Genomic DNA, 22,674 nt, shown 5'->3' with positions numbered 1-22,674 from the left:
TTTCTTGTTGGCTGCCATGATATTCCAGGTGGTTGTTATGGTGTTCTCAGTGGTTGCTGAGCTCATCAAGTTGGTTGCTGAGGTGTTACTCAGTGGTTGCTAAGGTACTCCAGTGGTTATGATATTGCAGGTGCTTTCTATGGTCTTGCCCAGTGGTTGCTATGTGAACCTAGTTGGTTGCTAGGGTGTTGCTTGGTGGTTCCCGTGATATTTCAGATTTTTCAGCCTTAATTCAGATCTTTCCCAATAGTACAAGTGCATGATTCATATAGTTTAATTACTGTATAACTTTATGGCTCAACATCAAAACTTATGACCCGTGAAAATGGAAGAAATTTTGGGAGAGAATAAGAAGAAGAACAGTACGAGTTCTAGAGACGCCTTTTTTATAGCACGAAAGAAAAGAGAACAGAGTAAGAAAGGCCACACTTGTATGTGTTCTCATGAAAAGAGACGGAATGGACAAAGATAAAAATAGAGACATGTGACAACACAGTACTGTTGTAAGTGCATTACACATCTGTGTTTCCACTGCAAGTGTCATGACGAAATTCATCAGTGAATATAAGTGCAGTACGAGTGAAGGAGCAACAGGCTGATTAAAGCAGGAAATATTCACTAAAAAGTCAAATCGATTCATTTTATATTTCTCAGGATTTTTTGGGTCTAAATTCTGCACGTGGTGGATCTTCAAGTCTCAGGTGTCTGAAGGTTGATGCCACTGTGTTTGACAGAATGTGGAGAAATACTACAGTAGCAGCAATGCTCATGTTACTGACAGGTAAACTTTTCAAATATTTCAGCTCTTTCTGCTGTCTTTACACTACAAAAAATGATATCTTAGCAAGTGAAAATATCTTGAAAATAGTTGAAATGATCTAGCATTTCCTATTAGAAGAAGACAAGACACCAATTCTGAGAGTATTAAACCTAGTTCTAGATTGCAACCAACTTATTCTAAGATGTCTTATCAAGTAAAAATATCTGTCCATGCAGCAAGATAATTTCACTAGTATTAAGTAATTTTCTCCTCAAATTCAGGTTTCAATTTTTTGCAGTGTATGTGCTGCTGTGTTGTGACTGTAACAGTTCAGAAAGGCTCTCGGCATGTCTGTGTGTTTTTAATGACCTGGACAAGATTTGAGTGCAGACAGGAAAAGCAAAGCGTTCAAGCAACAAAAAATGAATTATTGTAAATTCTATCGAAATATAAAATAGAATTTTTTCCATGATCAAATCATTATATTATGTTATGAATGTATTACATAATACATTAAGGTCCTGCACCTTTCTTTTCCTGTGTGAGTTTATTTGTGCTGTTAATTCTATAAATCCGGATGAAGTTGAACAGTTTCAAATTGAATTCTATCTTTATTCGTTTTCACTCTCGTCCTTGCCTCACTCGCTGTGTGTGACTGAGAGCAGCAGGAGTTAAAACTGTTCTTACACTCTTGCTGGTTAGTGCACAAGTCATTGGTCACTACTGAGGGTTTCACTCATTTTATTTTGTTGTTCTGGTGTGTGTGTGTGTGTTCGTTCCAGGAATTCAAGCACAGCCCAGTATAACTTTCTCCTCTCAGATTCTCTGTGCTGTTACTGAATCTACAGTAAAAATCCCCTGTACATTTACAACACCTGGTTACTCCAATGTCACACAGACAGAGTGGTATCGGGTCCAGAGCTCTGAAGGAGAAACTCAAGACCTGAGGAAAGACCCACAATACTCAGGACGAGTGTCTGTAAGCTCCTGGTGGTCTTCCTCTGAGCTAACAGTGAGGAACGTGAGAGTGAGTGACTCTGGAGTTTATAACTTCAGATTTAAAACACGGAGCAGTGACTGGATATCAGCCTCATCTGGAGTTCTTCTGACTGTTACAGGTCAGGAACCCCCCCCCCCCCCCCCCCACACACACACACTTTCCTGTATAATAAGTACCGTAGTATGTATTACTTACTGAATTATTTACACAGTTTTGGTTTATAATTGTGTGTAGATCTGCAGGTGAAGGTGGATCCTGACACTGTAGGACAGAGACAAGTGAAAGTGACCTGTAGCTCCACCTGCAGCCTCAACACATACGGATTTTACTGGTACAAGAATAACAGATATCTCTTGGCTACCAGTGAGGCCTCCATTGTGCTTGACTCAAGCAATCAATATCATGAAGGCAGCTACTCCTGTAAGGTGGATGAGAGTAACCACCGCTCTCCTCCAGTGTGTAAGTGTCAGAGTCGGTCTGTACCTCAGGATCAAACTGTAACCAGTAACTCATACTGGTATCATTGAAACATCAGACTTTGCTTTTATCATTGTTTCTGAAATGATGACTGAATTTTAAAAAAAGGTTTCTAAGTCACTGATGGTGTGAGATATCATTTTAATACTTGCAATGATTATTTAGTAAATTATGTAATTATAGATCAGTTAAAAATCCAGCCACTGGGGGTGCATAAGTGTACTCTTGGTGCCGGTCCCAAGCCCAGATAAATTGGAGAGGGTTGTGTCAGGAAGGGCATCCGACGTAAAACTGTGCCAAATCTAACATGCGGAATGAAAAGAGAAATACCATACCGGATTGGTCGGGGCCCGGGTTAACAACGACCACCTCCAGTACTGTTGGTCAACAGGGTGCCGGTGGAAAGTGTGCTACTGTTGCACCCAAACGGAGAAGGAGAAAGAGAAAGAGAGGGGGGAGGCATGTTAGGAGAGAGCGTGAAAGATGGAAGGGAAGGAGCTTAGAATTCAGGGTAGGAACACTGAATGTGGGGACATTGGCAGAGCGAGAGAGTTGGACATTTTGTGTGTGCAGGAGACGAGGTGGAAAGGAAGCAAGACCAAGAACATTGGAGATGGCTGCAAGTTGTTTTATTATGGAGTCGATGGAAAAAGAAATGGTGTTGGTATTGTTTTGAGGGGAGAGTTGGTCAACAGTGTGATTGATGTGAAGAGGGTGTCAGATAGAGTGATAGGCATGAAGTTGGAGATTCGAGGAGTAGTAATCAATGTTGTGTGTACGTACGCCCCACAGGTTGGATATGAGAATGAAGAGAAAGAGTCTTTCTGGGAAAAGATGGATGAAGTGGTAGAAAGTATACCGAGGGAGGAGCGCGTGCTGATAGGAGCAGATTTCAATGGACGTGTTGGTGAGGGAAACAGAGGAGATGAGGACGTGATGGGCAGATATGGTGTAAGAGAGAGAAATGTGGAAGGGCAAATGGTGGTTGATTTTTTTTTTAAAGAGGATGAATTTGGCAATAGTCAATACATACTTCGAGAAGTAAGAGCAGCACAGGGTGACGTTTAAGAGTGGAGGCAGATCTACACAGGTGGACTACATACTCTGCAGAAGGGGTAACCTGAAGGATATTGGAGACTGTAAAGTGATGGCAGGGGAGAGTGTAGCTAGACAACATCGAGTGGTTGTGTGCAGGATGAGCTTGAAAGTGAAAAAGAGGAAGCGTGAAATAGTGGAGCCGAAGATTAAGTGGTAGAAACTAAAAGAGGTTGAACATCAGAAGGAGTTTAGGGAAGAAATGAGAGAAGCATTGAGTGGTCATGGAAGTCTGCCAGAAGATTGGAATACTACTGCTGTACTAGTAAGAGAGGCAGCAAGGAAGGTGCTAGGGTGGTCATCGGGAAGGAGGAAGGAAGACAAGGAGACATGGTGGTGGAACAAAGAAGTGCAGGAAATTATAAAAGAGAAGAGGCTAGCAAAGAAGAATTGGGACGATCAGAGAGACGAGGAAAGCAGGCGGTTATACAGAGAGACGAGACAGAAGGCAAAAAGAGCGGTAGCGAAGGTGAAAGCAGATGCATACCAGGAGTTGTACGAAAGACTGGAGACCAAAGAAGGAGAGAAAGACCTGTACAGACTAGCTAGGCAGAGAAACAGGGAAGCGAGGGATGTACAGCAGGTAACCAAAGAGACAACCAAAGAGAGTGTATTAAGAAGGTGGAAAGAGTACAACCCCGATTCCAAAAAAGTTGGGACAAAGTACAAATTGTAAATAAAAACGGAATGCAATGATGAGGAAGTTTAAAAATTCCATTTTTTATTCAGAATAGAACATAGATGACATATCAAATGTTTAAACTGAGAAAATGTATCATTTAAAGAGAAAAATGAGGTGATTTTAAATTTCATGACAACAACACATCTCAAAAAAGTTGGGACAAGGCCATGTTTAATACCACTGTGAGACATCCCCTTTTCTCTTTACAACAGTCTGTAAACCTCTGGGGACCGAGGAGACAAGTTGCTCAAGTTTAGGGATAGGAATGTTAACCCATTCTTGTCTAATGTAGGATTCTAGGTGCTCAACTGTCTTAGGTCTTTTTTGTCGTATCTTCCGTTTTATGATGCACCAAATGTTTTCTATGGGTGAAAGGTCTGGACTGCAGGCTGGCCAGTTCAGTACCCGGACCCTTCTTCTACGCAGCCATGATGCTGTATATGGTGTGGCATTGTCATGTTGGAAAATGCAAGGTCTTCCCTGAAAGAGACGTCGTCTGGATGGGAGCATATGTTGCTCTAGAACCTGGATATACCTTTCAGCATTGATGGTGTCTTTCCAGATGTGTAAGCTGCCCATGCCACATGCACTAATGCAAGCCCATACCATCAGAGATGCAGGCTTCTGAACTGAGCACTGATAACAACTTGGGTCGTCCTTCTCCTCTTTAGTCCGAATGACACGGCGTCCCTGATTTCCATAAAGAACTTCAAATTTTGATTCGTCTGACCACAGAACAGTTTTCCACTTTGCCACAGTCCATTTTAAATGAGCCTTGGCCCAGAGAAGACGTCTGCGCTTCTGGATCATTTAGATACGGCTTCTTCTTTGAACTATAGCGTTTTAGCTGGCAACGACGGATGGCACGGTGAATTGTATTCACAGATAATGTTCTCTGGAAATATTCCTGAGCCCATTTTGTGATTTCCAATACAGAAGCATGCCTGTATGTGATGCAGTGCCGTCTAAGGGCCTGAAGATCACGGGCACCCAGTATGGTTTTCCGGCCTTGACCCTTGCGCACAGAGATTCTTCCAGATTCTCTGAATCTTTTGATGATATTATGCACTGTAGATGATGATATGTTCAAACTCTTTGCAATTTTACACTGTCGAACTCCTTTCTGATATTGCTCCACTATTTGTCAGCGCAGAATTAGGGGGATTGGTGATCCTCTTCCCATCTTTACTTCTGAGAGCCGCTGCCACTCCAAGATGCTCTTTTTATACCTAGTCATGTTAATGACCTATTGCCAGTTGACCTAATGAGTTGCAATTTGGTCCTCCAGCTGTTCCTTTTTGTACCTTTAACTTTTCCAGCCTCTTATTGCCCCATCCCAACTTTTTTGAGATGTGTTGCTGTCATGAAATTTCAAATGAGCCAATATTTGGCATGAAATTTCAAAATGTCTCACTTTCGACATTTGATATTGTAGCAAGTGTTCTAGGTGGGTGGAGCACAGAAGCACGGCAGGCCAGTACTGAGTTCTCAATAACTCTTTCATTGTCAGCTTTTCAGCTTCTATACATTTACTTATATACATATACACACACGCCACACGCGTGTTCTGGTCGGGAGAGAGCCCGCTCTGCTCTTGCTCTCCTCCTTAAATAGGGCGCGGTCACTGGGGAAGACACACAAACACAGGTTAATTCACATCAGGTGTAGTGATTCTGCTACTTACCTTCCCTGACTCCGCCCTCTGGTCACAGACCGACGCTTGACCATGCCCTCACTGCCACATACCCCCACCGCCCGACTCAGGCCGGGCAGGCATTCGGCCCGCAGCCGACTCCCCCCCTCCCTTGATGGGAGAGGAAGTCCGCCACAACCATCTGCGCCCCCGGCCTGTGGACCACCTTGAAGTTAAAGGGTTGGAGTGCCAGATGCCAACGGGTGATCCGCGTGTTGGCATCCTTCATGCAGTGGAGCCACTGGAGGGGCGCGTGGTCCGAACAGAGGGTGAAAGGGCATCCCAGCAGGTAGTAACGGAGGGTGAGGACCACCCACTTGATGGCCAGGCACTCCTTCTCTATGGTGCTGTAGCGCCCCTCATGTACTGACAGCTTTTGACTTATATACAACACTGGGCGATCCTCCCCCTCCACCTCCTGGGACAAAACAGCCCCCAGCCCTCTGTCCGATGCGTCCATCTGCAATATAAAAGGGAGAGAAAAGTCAGGGGAGTGTAACAGTGGCCCCCCACACAGTGCAGCCTTTACCTCAGAAAAAGCCTGCTGGCATTGCTCCGTTCACTGGACCGGATCTGGTGCCCCCTTTTTAGTGAGATCAGTCAGCGGGCTGGTGACGTCCGAATAATTAGGTATAAACCTGCGATAATAGCCAGCCAGCCCCAGGAACTGTCTCACCCCCTTTTTGGTCTTGGGCCTCGGGCAGGCCGTAATCGCTGCAGTCTTGTTAATTTGGGGACACACCTGCCCATTGCCCAAGTAGAAGCCCAGATACCGTACTTCCACCCACCCAATCGCACACTTCTTCGGGTTGGCTGTGAGACCCGCCCACCTCAGCGACCTAAGGACGGCCCTCAGGTGTTGTAGGTGCCGTGGCCAGTCATTACTATAAATAATGTCAAGGTACGTGGCAGCATAGGTGGTGTGGGGGCGGAGGACCCTATCCATCAGCCGCTGAAACGTGGCGGGCGCCCCAAACAGCCCAAAAGGAAGTGTGACGACCTGGTGTAAGCCGAACGGTATGGAAAAGGCCATTTTTTCTCGGGAAAATGGAGTCAAGGGGATCTGCCAATAACCCTTTGTCAAATCCAGTGTCGAGTAAAAGCGAGCCATGCCTAGTTGATCGAGCAATTCATCAATACGAGGCATTGGGTATGCATCGAATTTAGACACCGCGTTGACTTTTCTATAGCCCACACAGAACCGGACCAACCCGTCAGCCTTGGGTACCAAGACCACCGGACTGCTCCAGTCACTGTGGGACTCCTCGACAATGCCCATTTCGAGCATGGTCTCGAGTTCTTCCCGAACCACCTTTTTCTTGTGTTCGGGCAGTCTGTAAGGGCGGCTACGCACTACCACCCCCAGGGGCGTCTCAATGTGGTGTTCTATGAGGTGGGTGCAGCCGGGCAGGGGCGAGAACATGTCAGAAAATTCTGTTTGCAACCGGGCGACCTCTGCGAGCTGGGTCAGTGAGAGGTGAGCTCCACAGGGTACTGGAGCGGTGGGTGATGCCAATTTTCCCTTTTGAACCTCCGGCCCCAGCTCCGCCTTCTTAGGAACCACTGACACCAGTGCCACGGGGACCTCCTCGCGCCAACGTTTTAACAGATTGAAGTGGTATACCTGTAACGCCCCACCCCTGTCCATTCGCCTCACCTCATAGTCGACGTCCCCGACTCGCCATGTGACCTCAAAGGGTCCTTGCCACCTGGCGATTAATTTGGAGCTCGATGTGGGCAACAGTACGAGTACTTTATCTCCTGGTGCAAACTCCCTGAGGCACATACCCTTCTTGTACAGGCGGGTTTGTCGTTCTTGGTCCTGCCGCAAATTCTCCTGGGTTAGGTGGGCGAGTGTGTGGAGTTTTATGCGCAGGTCAATAACGTATTGGATTTCATTTTTACTTTGTGAAGGTCCCTCCTCCCAATTTTCCTGCAGCACATCGAGAATGCCGCGCAACTTACGCCCATATAACAATTCAAATGGGGAGAACACCGTGGAGGCTTGTAGGACCTCTCGCACTGAAAACAACAAGGGTTTAAGCCACTTATCCCAATTACGTGCGTCCTCGCTTATGAATTTTTTAATTACATTTTTGAGGGTGCGATTGAACCGTTCAACTAAACCATCCGTTTGTGGGTAATAAACGCTGGTGCGGATTGGCTTAATACCCAACAACCTATACAGTTCCTTTAGGGTACATGACATAAACGCTGTGCCTTGGTCAGTCAGAATCTCTTTTGGGATTTCAACTCGGGAGATAACGCAGAACAGCGCCTCCGCAATATGGCATGCTGAGATATTATGAAGAGGCACTGCTTCCGGGTATCGCGTTGCATAGTCCACTCAAACTAATATAACGCGTTACCCTCGTGTTGACCGATCTAATGGCCCGACGAGATCCATCCCAATTCTTTCGAACGGGGTCTCGATTAATGGGAGAGGGCGCAAAGGCGCTTTTGGAATGGCCACTGGATTTACTAACTGGCATTCGCGGCACGCCGTACACCACCTACGGACATCGCCGCGAATCCCTGGCCAATAGAACCGGGCCATTATTTGGGCTAGTGTTTTATCCTTCCCTAAGTGTCCAGCCATGGGATTAAAGTGAGCCGCCTGGAATACCAATTCCCGGCGGCTCTTTGGAATCAAAAGCTGTGTAATTTGCTCTTTAGTTTGAGTGACTGCGTCACACGGTATAATCTATCCTTCATAATCGCGAAGTAGGGGAAGGACGGGGTGGCATTTGGCTGGAGCATTTGACCATCGATTACTCTCACTTGGTCAAATGCATGCCGCAGAGTCTCGTCTCGCGACTGCTCTAATGGAAAATCCGCGAGGGATTCCCCGAGAGAGAGAGGAGGAGCCGGCAGCTCCTCCCTCTGATGCGGAGCTGACGTAGACGGCTCTGTGACAGCTGCTCCCACCAAAGCCACACCAGGACCTCCCCTTATTAAACTACGGCAGGACCCACTCTTCACGAGATGACTCATTAAATCCCGAAATCCCAGCCAATCAGTCCCCAAAATTATACAGTGGGTGAGGCGAGGATTAACTGCCGCCTTTACTCTAAATTTCTCCCCTCGAAACAGAATGTGAACTGACACTAAAGGGTAGCTGTGAACATCCCCATGCACACACAACACCTTCACCAATTGTGCTCCCCCAATGCCTCGTTTTGCACCAGGCTTTGGTGGATTGAGGTCTGATTACAGCCGGAATCCACCAAAGCCTGATACGTATCCCCTTGGATACTCACCGGTATGCGATACGCTCCGGCCCGATCGAGGGCGGCTCCTGGCGCGTCGGGGATCAGGACCACCGCGCCCACCTCCATCGCTGAGCACTGATGCTGGAGGTGCCCCGGCTCCCCGCAGCGCCAGGACACCGGCCCGGGCTCCCTCTCTGCACCGGTGTTCCGGATATCACTCACCTGAGGGGGGGAAGACACAGACATGGAAGTAGGGGAAGATAGGACACTGCGGGTGCGGGGAGCCGGCCCCCGCCTCCGCGGTGGGGGAATGGGGCGAGGGAGAGGAACAGAAGGAGAGAGAGAGAGAGAGGGGAGAGGAGAAGGGGAGACACACTGTCCTGCCGTTGGAACGGCCGCCATATGGTCCTCCGCCAGCTCAATGGCCTGATCCTGCGACGCCGGGCGATGGCACTGGACCCACTCCGCGGTTCCCTCTGGAAGTCGAGCGACGAACTGCTCCAGCACCACCAGATTGATGATCTCCTCAGCGTCGCGGTTGTCGGCCCTCAGCCACCGGCGGCAGGCATCCCGGAGTTGCTGGCCAAACATGAACAGCCGGTCGGCTGCGGCCGACCTCCTCCAGGCGCAGTGCGCGGAAGCGCTGCCCCTGCTGCTCCGGAGTGCGACCCACGCGCTGGAAGACGGCCCTGCAGAGGTCCACATAGACCAGCCAGCTGTCGGCGGGGAGCTGTAGTGCGGCCAGCTGCACCTCGCCCGTGAGGAGGGGGAGGAGGCGCGCCACACGCTGTTCCACCGGCCAACCCCACGCCTCTGCTGCCTGCTCAAAGAGAACAAGGAAGGCCTCAGGGTCGTTGTGCGGGCCCATCTTTGTCAGGATGAGGTGGGAAGGGCCTGCGGCGGTGGAGGTGGTGGACCCCGCCGACACGAGTAGGTGCCGGAACACCCGGCGATCTTCCTGCTGCGCTAGCACCAGGGCCTCGAACCTTCACTCCTGTTCTTCCCGGAAGGCGACCAGCGCCTGGTGCTGGCTCTGTTGGGCCGTGGCGAGGGCATGGACCAGGTCCTTGAAGGGGGAGGACTCCATGGGGCTGTTCTCTCCTGCGGTCCTCCCAGGTTTTGGCACCACTGTAGCAAGTGTTCTAGGTGGGTGGAGCACAGAAGCACGGCAGGCCAGTACTGAGTTCTCAATAACTCTTTTATTGTCAGCTTTTCAGCTTCTATACTTTTACTTATACACACACGCCACACACACGTGTTCTGGTCGGGAGAGAGCCCGCTCTGCTCTCGCTCTGCTCTCGCTCTCCTCAAATAGGGCGCGGTCACTGGGGAAGACACACAAACACAGGTTAATTCACATCAGGTGTAGTGATTCTGCTACTTACCTTCCCTGACTCCACCCTCCGGTCACAGACCGCCACTTGACCACGCCCCCACTGCCACAGATATGTTCTCTATGTTCTATTGTCAATACAATATCAGTTTTTGAGATTTGTAAATTATTGCATTCCGTTTTTATTTACAATTTGTACTTTGTCCCAACTTTTTTGGAATCGGAGTTGTACTTTGAGGATTTATTAAATGAGGAGAATCCAAGAGAGAAAAGGTCAGATTCATTGGAGACAGCAAATCAGGAAGCAGAGTTGGTTAGTAAGGATGAGGTGAGGGCAGCCATGAAAAGAATGAAGACTGGGAAAGCAGTCGGACCAGATGGTATCCCAATTGAGGCTTGGAGATGTTTGGGTGAGACGGCTGTGGAGTTCCTAACGAGATTGTTTAATAAGATCCTAGAGAATGAGAAAATGTCAAATGAATGGAGAGTGTGCTAGTCCCAATATACAAGAATAAGGGAGATGTACAGAGCTGCAGTAATTACAGAGGAATAAAACTGATGAGCCACACCATGAAGCTATGGGAAAGGGTATTGAAGGAGAGATTGAGAAGAGAGGTAGCAATCTGTGAACAGCAGTACGGGTTTATGCCAAGGAAGAGCACGTCGGATGCAATTTTTGCTTTAAGAATGTTAATGGAGAAGTACAGAGAAGACCAGAGAAAGCTACATTGTGTGTTTGTGGACCTGGAGAAGGCATACGATAGAGTGCCGATAGTGGAGTTATGGTATTGTATGAGAAAGAGTGGAGTGAATGAGAAGTATATTAGAGTGGTGCAAGACTTGTATGAGAACAGTGAAACAGCAGTGAGGTGTGCAGTTGGAACGACTGAATGGTTCAAGGTGAAGGTGGGACTCCATCAAGGATCTGCTTTGAGTCCTTTCTTGTTTGCCATAGTGGATGGATAGCTTGATGGACGAAGTGAGGCAAGAGTCACCATGGAACATGATGTTTGCGGATGATATTGTGATATGTGGTGAAAGTAGAAAGGAGGTTGAGTTGGGTTTGGAGAGATGGAGGTATGCATTGGAACGAAGAGGAATGAAGGTGAGCAGTAGCAAAACAGAATAAATGTGCATCGATGAGAATGGGGATGAGAGTGTAGTGAAGATGCAAGGAGTAGACATAAAGAAAGTTGGTGAATTCAAGTACCTGGGGTCAACTGTGCAGGAAAATGGGGGCTGCGATAGTGAGGTGAGAAAAAGAGTGCAGGCAGGGTGGAGCAGTTGGAGAAGGATTTTGGGAGTCATTTGTGATAGGAAAGTCCCAGCAAAAGTGAAAGGTAAGATGTATAAGACAGTAGTGAGACCAGCTGTGATGTATGGATTGGAGACCGTACCCTTAAAGAAGAGACAGGAGGCAAAGTTGGAGGTGGCGGAGTTGAGGATGTTAAGGTTTGCGATGGGAGTGACAAGATTGGACAGGATAAGGAACGAGCACATCAGAGGGACAGCACATGTGGAGAGCTTGGGAATTAAGCTAAGAGAGATGAGACTGAGATGGTACGGGCACATCCTGAGAAGAGATGCAGAGCATGTTGGAAGGAGAATGTTGAGGATGGAGCTGCCAGGCAAACGAAAACGAGGAAGGCCAAAGAGGAGATGCATGGATGTGGTGCGAGAGGACATGAAAGTGGCAGGTGTGGTAGAGAAGGATGTGGAAGACAGGGAGCAATGGAGATGAAAGATCTGCTGTGGCAACCCCTAATCGGGAGCAGCCAAAAGAAGAAGAAGAAGATAGATCAGTTAAAAAAATGTTGGTGCCATTTATCTGCAGAACAAACTATACTTCACAATTCCACCTCACATTATTTGGCTTTGTTTTCATTGACACAGAGAATAAGCATTTCTGAGCTACTAAATGTTTCTGAAGACAGAAAATATGCCGTTCTGACTTGTAAATCTCTGAAAAGCTCTGCTGATAAAATTGGTCCTGTTGCTGTTTGTTTTATTTTTCCATGGGAGGGATAAATGCAAATCTGTGTTTAGATCATCTCATTATCTGTAGCCGCTTTATCCTGTTCTACAGGGTCGCAGGCAAGCTGGAGCCTATCCCAGCTGACTACAGGCGAAAGGCGGGGTACACCCTGGACAAGTCGCCAGGTCATCACAGGGCTGACACATAGACACAGACAACCATTCACACTCACATTCACACCTATGGTCAATTTAGAGTCACCAGTTAACCTAACCTGCATGTCTTTGTACTGTGGGGGAAACCGGAGCACCCGGAGGAAACCCACGCGGACATGGGGAGAACATGCAAACTCCACACAGAAAGGCCCTCGCCGGCCACGGGGCTCGAACCCAGGACCTTCTTGCTGTGAGGCGACAGTGCTAACCACTACACCACCGTGCCGCCCGTGTTTAGATCAGTTAATAGAACTGTATTAATCCAGATTTGCTTTCATTTAATTATATATTTTAGTGCTTTACAGAGCAACTCACATTTCACATGAATTTCAGCCTCAAAAGTCTAAATGGAGCTCTCCTTATTCAAGTTCTTCCTTCCTGTGTGTACCTCTGTGTGTTTCAGGTGTACTGGGTAAAGAGTGTTGGGGTGTGACTTACACTCCTGAACATGTTTGTGCTCTGAAAGGCACATCGATTGATGTCTCCTGCTCTTATAAACTCCCTGCAGGCCACAGAGTGATTAAATCAGTGTGGTTTATTAAAGAGCAGGCCGATGGTGAGGCTGTGGATGTGAGAGAGGATGAGGAGTATCGGGGCCGAGTGCAGTACACACACAGCTCCCAGAATAACTGTAGTCTGAGAATCACTAACCTGAGAGAGAGAGACGCTCAAACATTCAGATTCAGATTCTACACTGATGGGGGAAAATTCACCGGCCAACCTGGAGTTTCTCTGTCTGTCACAGGTAATGTTACACAGTTATACATTTACTGAATTAAATTTAGATGAAAATCATCAACCAGTTTATTGTTTGCAGATCTGAAGGTTGCAGTATCAGCCACGAGTGACCAGGACATAAAGCTGAGCTGTTCCACCACCTGCACTCTGTCTAACAACCTCACTTACATCTGGTACAAGAACAGACAGCGTGTGTCTGAGTGTAAATCTGCCTCCTGCTCTGTAGCTGCAGTCAGTGGTGTGGTCAGTTACAGCTGTGCTGTTGAAGGCCATGACAGTCTCCTCTCTCCTCCAGTGTGTGAGTGTGGATTTTACTCTCCTCAATAGAGTACACCGACTAGATCTTGATCAAATTCTCATCCTGAACACACACCAGCTGATTCATGCGTTTTATTTCTAATCAGATTCTCCGAAAAACACCAGAGCAATGGATCTTTCCTTTGGAGACACAGTGGATGAGGATTCAGTGACACTGAGCTGTAGCAGTGATGCAAACCCTTCTGTTCTCAACTACTCCTGGTTTAAGCAGAGAGCAGCTGGTGATACACTGTTAACAACAGGCCAGAATTACAGCATCAGCAAGATCAGCTCCCAGGACAGAGGACTGTACTACTGCACTGCTCACAATCAGCTGGGGCTCGACAACTCTACACCAATACACCTGGATGTGTTGGGTAAGTGTTGAGCTTTTAAAATAGCTATTTAATCAGGATATTTCATTCATCAAAAAGATATTTTTCTATTTTACATTAAATTACCTGCATAAGGTAATGATGGATCTTGTTTTCCACAAAGGGAACATGATGTAACTGATTATCCCACAGCACTGCTGAATTCTCTTCATTCATTTTCTCTCACAGCATCTCTGTCAGTAGTTCTGGCTGCTCAACAAATCACAGATTTATATTAATGCACTCGCATCACTCAGTCGCTACCGAGTTAGTGATACCACCCTGAAGCTGATTATTTTCATACAACAGCATGTCCCCAAGTGTTTTATACGGGGCGCCGCTAGGGGGGGAAAGTTAGGACGATTCTAAGGGCCTGGCACTGACAGGGGGGCCCTGTGAGGGATATTAATATTATTTTAATAGTATTGCCTTGTGTAAGTTTTTGAAATAAAATATTTCATTTCATCTGTTAAAATATGCAAATTATACATTGTTATGATTTGCTATAACCTTTTTTTTGAATTATTTATGATATTGTCATTTCACCCCGCCACCCTTTTTACTAATGGTACAGTGTGATTCTGGGAGCGGGATTAGCGCAGTTAAGAGCAGCTGTCAGTTTCTCTCTGCGTGCAACAGAGGTGAACATTCTAGAAGTTGCTAAGCAGGAGCAGGTGTGATAAATTATGAAGTCCGGATATCACACTGTGTGTGGAAAAAAAAAATCACCTTTTTTCATAGGTATCTTTATTGTATAATTAAGTCTAGATGTTTTGCCATTGTTCGTGTGTGGATTTGTTGATATTGTTAAGTATTTAACTTTAATATTTTGCACATTAGCTGTGGTCATAGATATCATTGCTATTGTTCATGTGTGGATTTATTGATACTATTGCTAGGTATTTAACTTGAATATTTGAACATTTGCTGTGTTTTCTAATAAATGTGTGATGCCTAAAAGAAACCAAAAACACTTAGTGGATTTCTTGCAGTGCACTCTGTAATTGTATCAAAAAACTAGTGTAGTTATTCATCAAGGCATACATTTGGGCCCAATCCCAATTCTAATTTCTACCCCTCCCCCTCTGCCTTCCCCTTGGCCCTTCCCCTTGAAACTGAGCTACAAGGGATAGGGCTTGAAATTCAACCCTTACGTATTGGGATAGCCCTTCAACGATCGCATACGTCATCGCGTACCTCCGTCAGCGTTTACGTTAGCAAAACGCGACCAAATGCGTCATTGGCTGCGACCAGCCGCTACAGTCAGAGCCAGAACCAGAAATCTCTGCTGGCAGGGTGTGATTTGTTAACTAACACCACTGAATGGGATATCTTTGGCGCTTCGTGCACCACATCCGACAGAATGAGGTGTCAGAACACTCATGTAAACAATAAAAGCGAGAATAACAGAACAAAACGTACGCAGTAAAGCAACCGAAAACAATACTCACTCCCAAAGCTTTTTAGCAGCAGCTTGGATTTCAGAAATCGCTGCTCATTCTCAGCTCGAAAGCGAATCAAGCGGTGTGTTTCCTCTGGATAACAACTTAAAACACGTAAATAATGGAGAAAATACATTTATGACAATCTTTCGCCGCGGGAACCGCCATCTTTCTGAAATCCGCATGAAATCTCGCTGAAATCCGCATGGCATTGTGGGAAATCACTCAAACCCCTTCGTTCAGAGTCAGCTCCAGGAAAATCTCCGTTTGGAGGGGTACAGAAGCCCTACCCCTCCGCGTTAACTGGGATTGGGATACCCCTACCCCTTAACGTGAACGCGCAAAATGGAGGGGAAGGGCCAAGGGGTTGGTCCAAGGGGTGAAATGGGATTCGGCCTTGATCACATACAATAAGTCAATAAATGGAGGAAACAAAGGAATACATTTTGTAATCCTAATTATTGATGATGTTTGCTGGAGGGCTCTGGAGTATCCATAATGTGCATACAGAATGTTATAAATCCATACTGATACAGTGATGCATGCAGTTTCTCTCAACACAAACATTTGGATTGAATGAACTCCATAAGCTACTGAGTGGCCTAATAATAGTTGCTCATAAAAGAAAAAAAATTTATATATATCTTCCATATATATCATGGAATGTTCATTTTCAGGCAACAGTCTATTCAGTCTAATTCTGACAGTTCTGCATTTAAAATGTTCATATACCAAATAATTGTATCACCTAAACTTGCTAGGTAGCTGATCACACGCGTAGTAAAGTAAAAGTGCCAGCCAAAAACAGACTTCAAATTCAGTTGCTTGAGCTTGAAAATTTTACTGGGGGGGGCCTAAATTGTAATCTTTCATAGGGCCCAAGATTTCTAGCGGCGCCCCTGGTTTTATAAGTAGTAAAACCTTCATGCTGGTGTTTACTGATGTGCTGCATGTTCTTTATCTCAGCTGATGTGTGGAAGTTGCATGCTGTATGGGGAGCGGCTGCACTCGTTCCTGCTCTCCTTCTTTCTCTTCTTACTGCCGTTCTGTGCATCAAGTGAGTGACTGAATTCTTTCATCGTGACCATTAATCTGTACCATGAACTTAATCCAGTCTAAAGCATTAGCTGAATGATGCAGGAACAGTTTAATAGCCATGTTTTTGTGTCATTTGTGTGAACAGGAGGAAGAGACAAGCAGAAAGAGACACAGATGTTCAGGTACTGAGAGAATTTTTCACTTGACTGCTTTATCTTCATCAAGTACAACATATAGTTCCTACAGTGGTGCTTGAAAGTTTGTGAGCCCTTTAGAATTTATGTTTCTGCATAAATATGACCTAAAACATCATCAGATTTTCATACAAATCCTAAAAGTAGATAAAGAGAACCCAGTTAAACAAATGAGACAAAAATATTATACTGGGTCATTTATTTATTGAGGAAAATGATCCAATATTACAGATCTGTGAGTGGCAAAAGTATGTGAACTTTTGCTTTCAGTATCTGGTGGGACCCCCTTGTGCAGCAATAACTGCAAATAAACGTTTGCGGTAACTGTTGATCAGTCCTGCACACCGGCTTGGAGGAATTTTAGCCCGTTCCTCCGTACAGAACAGCTTCAACTCTGGGATGTTGGTGGATTTTCTTATATGAACTGCTTGCTTCAGGTCCTTCCACAAAATTTCAATTGGATTAAGGTCAGGACTTTGACTTGGCCATTCCAAAACATTAAACTTTATTCTTTTTTTTACCATTCTTTGGTAGAACAACTTGTGTGCTTAGGGTTGTTGTCTTGCTGCATGACCCTCCTTCTCTTGAGATTCAGTTCATGGACAGATGTCCTGACATTTTCCTTTAGAATTCACTGGTGTAATTCAGAATTCATTGTCCCATCAATGATGGTAAGCCGTCCTGGCCCAGATGCAGCAAAACAGGCCCAAACCATGATACTATGACCACCACCATGTTTTACAGAAGGGATAAGGTTCATATGCTGGAATGCAGTGTTTTTCTTTCTCCAAACATAACGCTTCTCATTTAAACCAAAAAGTTCTATTTTGGTCTCATCCATCCACAAAACAATTTTCCAAAAGTCTTCTGGCTTGTCCACGTGATCTTCTGCGAACTTAAGATGAGCAGCAATGTTCTTTTTGGAGAGCAGCGGCTTTCTCCTTGCAACCCTGCCATGCACACCATTGTTGATCAGTGTTCTCCTGATGGTGAACTCATGAACATGAACATTAACCAGTGTGAGAGAGGCCTTCAGTTGCTTAGATGTTACCCTGGGGTCCTTTGTGACCTCGCCGACTATTACACGCCTTGCTCTTGGAGTGATCTTTGTTGGTCAACCACTCCTGGGGAGGGTAACAATGGTCTTGAATTTCCTCCATTTGTACACAATCTGTCTGACTGTGGATTGGTGGAGTCCAAACTCTTTATAGATGGTTTTGTAACCTTTTCCAGCCTCATGATCATCAATAACGCTTTTTCTGAGGTCCTCAGAAATCTCCTTTGTTTGTGCCATGATCCACTTCCACAAACATGTTGTGAAGATCAGACTTTGATAGATCCCTGTTCTTTAAATAAAACAGGGTGCCCACTCACACCTGATTGTCATCCCATTGATTGAAAACACCTGACTCTAATTTCATCTTCAAATTAACTGCTAATCCTAGAGGTTCACATACTTTTGCCACTCACAGATATGTAATATTGGATCATTTTTCTCAATAAATAAATGAGCAAGTATGATACTTTTGTCGAATTTGTTTAACTGGGTTCTCTTTATCTACTTTTAGGACTTGTGTGAAAATCTGATGATGTTTTGGGTCATATTTATGCAGAATTATAGAAAATTCTAAAGGGTTCATAAACTTTCAAACACCACTGTATACATCTGTTATTGAAGAAGATTTCTGTTCAAGATTTCTGTTAAAGAAGATTTCTGTTCATTTCTCTCAGCGTATTCCATTGCCTGGAGATGACATGTACATAGAAATGAACTCCAGGACTGTGTCCCCAGATTATGACACACTGGAAGTACGTATACTGTGTGTGTGTGTGTGTGTGTGTGTGTGTACGTGTGTGAGTGAGACCATGCACATCCCATATTTAGTTCTCTAAACTGTTCATTTCCCCCCCAGAATGTTAAAAGTTTTGACAGTGAGACTTACACAACCCTGAACCCTGCAACCATGTCCTCTGATTATGACACGCTGACGGTAAGTGTGTTCCTGCTTCACCAGACTGAAATAAATGGTCACTGTCACCTCTCTTTCATCAGAACAGCACATCTCATCTCATTATCTCTAACCACTTTATCCTGTTCTACAGGGTCGCAGGCAAGCTGGAGCCTATCCCAGCTGACTATGGGCGAAAGGCGGGGTACACCCTGGACAAGTCGCCAGGTCATCACAGGGCTGACACATAGACACACAACCATTCACACTCACATTCAGACCTATGGTCAAGTTAGAGTCACCAGTTAACCTAACCTGCATGTCTTTGGACTGTGGGGGAAACTGGAGCACCTGTAAGAAACCCACGCGGACACGGGGAGAACATGCAAACTCCACACAGAAAAGCCCTTGTCAGCCACGGGGCTCGAACCCGGACCTTCTTGTTGTGAGGCGACAGCGCTAACCACTACACCACCGTGCCGCCCAGAACAGCACATATTTTTATAATTTATCTTGCCTTCCAGATTTTATTTTTAGCCTTGTAGTTTCGATGGATCCAGATGTTATGGATTTGTCACAATAGATGGCTGATGTTCAAATTTGTTCCATATCTGTGGTGAAGTGTTTGAAAGTGTAATGCCTCCTGAGACTGTTAATTGGTGAACTGATTCATGACAGTTAAAATGATTTTTTTTCTTACTCCAGTGATCATTCCTATGTACAAGACTGTAATAAATGTAAGAATGTTTGTTTATTTCATTTATTTTGATGCATTTTCGAGAAGTAACACATCCAGATATTTGAAATCTGTGATTTCGTCCTCTGATAGAAATTCAATCGACAGGAAGTGTGTGTTTTGTGCAAAAGAGTGTTTGTTTATTCCAGTGTATAATTTTATAATGTGTGTGCTTTTATTTCAGGGTATAGCTACCTGACTCAGTGAGGAGAAGTTCTCCAGAACTGGGGAATGATGACTAACAGTAGATTTTGGTTAGTGATGGGTGTGGAACGATATATCATGGGACGATAAATCACGATAGAAATTTGATGATGATTTCAAATTGATGAAATAAAAAATGAAGCACTATTATCATCAGCCTGCGTAATCTCTTAGTTTTTCCGAACTGTAATTGCACTATTTAGACAGCAGTGGGTCCAAGAATGTACAGTAGTGACAATACAGGTGACTTCACTATCGGTGGAAGCAGTGTTGTTGTTGAGTCACTAAACCTAGAGTCCGAGTCCAGTTTCGAGTCCCCAGTTTTCAAGTCCAAGTCATGAAAAAATTTTTAGTCCGAGAACAAGACTCCAACCGCACCGTTTGATGGTGGCTGTTTTAGCGCCATTAGCATTAGTTTGTTCCTGAACGTGATGTATGAACAGGCAAATGTGAAACAGGTTGGGAGATGGACATAAGTGTAGAAGGTGTGTTTATTAATACAAGTGAAGACCGGTAAACAATCCAGAATGGCAGGCAAAATCGTAAAACAGGGAAACGGGCAAGAGGACGAGCGAGGCACAAACAGGCTATCGTAGACTCGGCAGAATCAAAGACGAGAAACAGGAAATCAGGGATCAGGAACCCAAACAAGGAAATAAGGCTCGGTAACATGTCAGCAATGCAACTCAATACTTCGCAAAGTAAGTGCATTTTCACTATTTTTATATAGGCGCGCTAATTGCGCCCTAATCCCGTGTAGGTGCAAGTCATTTATGGCGCATGCACGAGAGTCCACTTGACGCGCGTGCTATCCGAAGCGTGCCTGAAAGTCTATCTGATGCACGTGCCAAGGCACGCAGGTGTGACAGTCTTGCATGAAATTAGTACAAAAATTAATATAGATATAAATATCTTATGCCAAATTATTATGGCATGTTACAAAAAATAAAGAAAAAAAAATTCGAGTCCTCGTCTCCAATTTACGAGTCCGAATGCAGTTAATACATGAGTCCGAGTCACCGGTGCTCAAGTCCAAGTTGAGTCACAAGTTCTTAAAATTAGGGCACGAGTCAGACTTGAATTTCTCAGTTGTCTTTTTGCATATTTAATGTGTTATACATACACACACTCACTCTCTCTCACACTCACTCTCACACACACACACACACACACACACACACACACACACACACACACACACACACTTAGATTATCTGTATAATATATATAAACAAGTGTAGTGGCCTGGGATTATCCTTCACATTTACTCCGATATCTCGCGCTCCAGCTTTTTCTCATCATTGTCTCTTCATTTGCTTGATCTCTGTTCACACTGACATCAGTTGATAATCACTTTGTTAATCACTTGTTTAACAAATTATCACTTTATCTGCTATTCTCTAATCCTATGTGTTTTTTTTCATATGTTGTAAAAAGCTGTTTGATGATGATGATGAGAACCGATAATGTAGGAAAGAAAACCAACCTCCATCAAGATGAATTCCACTGTTGGATCTGTTACTGTACAAAGTTCAAAATTTTTCTATGTGCAAGAATAAAATTGAGCTTCTGAGCTTTTATATTGTGTGATATATATATATTTTTTTTAATGTATCGACCATCTTCAAACAGTAATTCAAACCTTTTTACATGATATAGAGAACAATCCTGGTCATTTAAAAAGTGAAAAATAAAATGAAGTAGAAATACAAAATAAAAATAAATAAATGAATAATAAAAAAAGCAGCTCAGCTTCTTGTGGGACAATGTCAGAATTTCATGATTCAGCAGTCTGGGGGGAAAAAAAATCCCTCAAACCTAACTGGTCAAAGCGCACCACCTTTTGAAGAAACAGAGACGAATTTATAATGGATGAAACATGAGAGAGAAAAAAACTGGAATCAGGACACAAAACCTCTTCAACTTGGTTTTAAAAAGAAACTAGAAGACTCAAGTTTGTAAATGAACATTGAAGTTGGCTTGACACAGCTCGCGAAACAATATCAGAGGTGTTCATGACGGTGTTGCGAGAAAGTTGCGATGGTATTCCAGGTGGTTCCTTGGGTGGTGGTGGTGGGGTTGGTATTGGGGTTGCCACAGTCAATGAGGGAAAATAAGGGGCATCCATCCATCTGTCCATCCATTATCTGGAAACGCTTATCCTGTGGAGGGTTGTGAGCAAGCTGGAGCCTATCCCAGCTGACTATGGGCGAGAGGCAGGGTACACCCTGGACAAGTCACCAGATCATCACAGGGCTGACACAGAGACAAACAGCCATTCACACTCACATTCACACCTACAGTCAATTTAGAGTCACCAATGAGCCGAACCTGCATGTCTTTGGGCTGTGGAGGAAACTGGAGCACCCGGAGGAAACCCACGCAGACACGGGGAGAACATGCAAACTCCACACAGAAAGACCTCTGTCGGCCGCTGTGCTTGAACCCAGAACCTTCTTGCTGTAAGGTGACAGTGCTAACCACTACACCAGGGGTCTTCAATCCTATCCACAAAGGGCCAGTGTGGCTGCAGGCTTTCATTCCAACCAAGCAGGAGCTACACCTGATTTCACTTGTTTAATCATTTCACCCTCGTCTCCAGTCAACAATCAAGTGAGCCTCCAATTTGGCTGTAATGAAAGCCTGCAGCTACACCGGCCCTTTGCGGATAGGATTGAAGACCCCTGCACTACACCATTGTGCCACAAAATAAGGGACATTTTATGGCTATTTATTCGGATAATTTTACCTTGCAACTATTTCTCGAATGTAAACTACAATATTTATGAATTACAGAATAAATCTATCTAATAATCTTAAACCTTCAGTCCAACCCCAACCCCTGACCTAGTTATACAGCCTAATATAATATTTTGCCTGATGCTAGCTAGCTTGACAGTGCCCTCGTACTTGTTCTCCTTCGACCCTCATTATTTTATGGGGATTTTTTTGGTTCATGATTTTGAGGAAAACCCTCATCATTCAATCAGATAATGAAAAAGAACAGCACATAACATAATGTATTAAACATCATCATGCCATTTCCTCATCAGGGAAGTCTGAGGTAAAAGGTACTGACTGATTCCCATGTTGTTCTTCCGCTGCTCGGATGTTATCATCACCTGCTGCGTGCTCCATGGTAAACTGTACAGTTTGAGTTATTCTCTGTCCCATAACACTGATTCTGATCTTTTCCTCGATTTCTTGTGAAACTGTTTTGATTTTCTTCACCATGATGATGATCTCACCACGATGAAGAA

The 22,674-nt window shown here is 44.9% G+C and overlaps 1 protein-coding gene across 1 annotated transcript in view; it reads left to right on the top strand.

Annotated features, from left to right (window-relative positions):
• Positions 1-575: 575 nt before the first annotated feature.
• LOC132874798 (uncharacterized) overlaps positions 576-22,674 on the top strand; it is a 46,893-nt gene continuing 24,794 nt past the window's right edge. Inside the window, exons 1-11 of the mRNA XM_060911199.1 lie at positions 576-781; positions 1,543-1,878; positions 1,995-2,219; positions 12,846-13,187; positions 13,260-13,478; positions 13,585-13,854; positions 16,260-16,350; positions 16,477-16,513; positions 18,257-18,334; positions 18,439-18,516; positions 22,468-22,478. Of these exons, the coding sequence (XP_060767182.1) occupies positions 736-781; positions 1,543-1,878; positions 1,995-2,219; positions 12,846-13,187; positions 13,260-13,478; positions 13,585-13,854; positions 16,260-16,350; positions 16,477-16,513; positions 18,257-18,334; positions 18,439-18,516; positions 22,468-22,478 (1,733 nt within the window). The 5' untranslated portion in view covers positions 576-735. The remainder of the gene's footprint in view (positions 782-1,542; positions 1,879-1,994; positions 2,220-12,845; positions 13,188-13,259; positions 13,479-13,584; positions 13,855-16,259; positions 16,351-16,476; positions 16,514-18,256; positions 18,335-18,438; positions 18,517-22,467; positions 22,479-22,674) is intronic.

The sequence above is a fragment of the Neoarius graeffei genome, chromosome 27 (assembly GCF_027579695.1).
Source record: "Neoarius graeffei isolate fNeoGra1 chromosome 27, fNeoGra1.pri, whole genome shotgun sequence".
NCBI lineage: Eukaryota > Metazoa > Chordata > Actinopteri > Siluriformes > Ariidae > Neoarius > Neoarius graeffei.
This window is presented reverse-complemented; position numbering and strand designations above follow the sequence as displayed.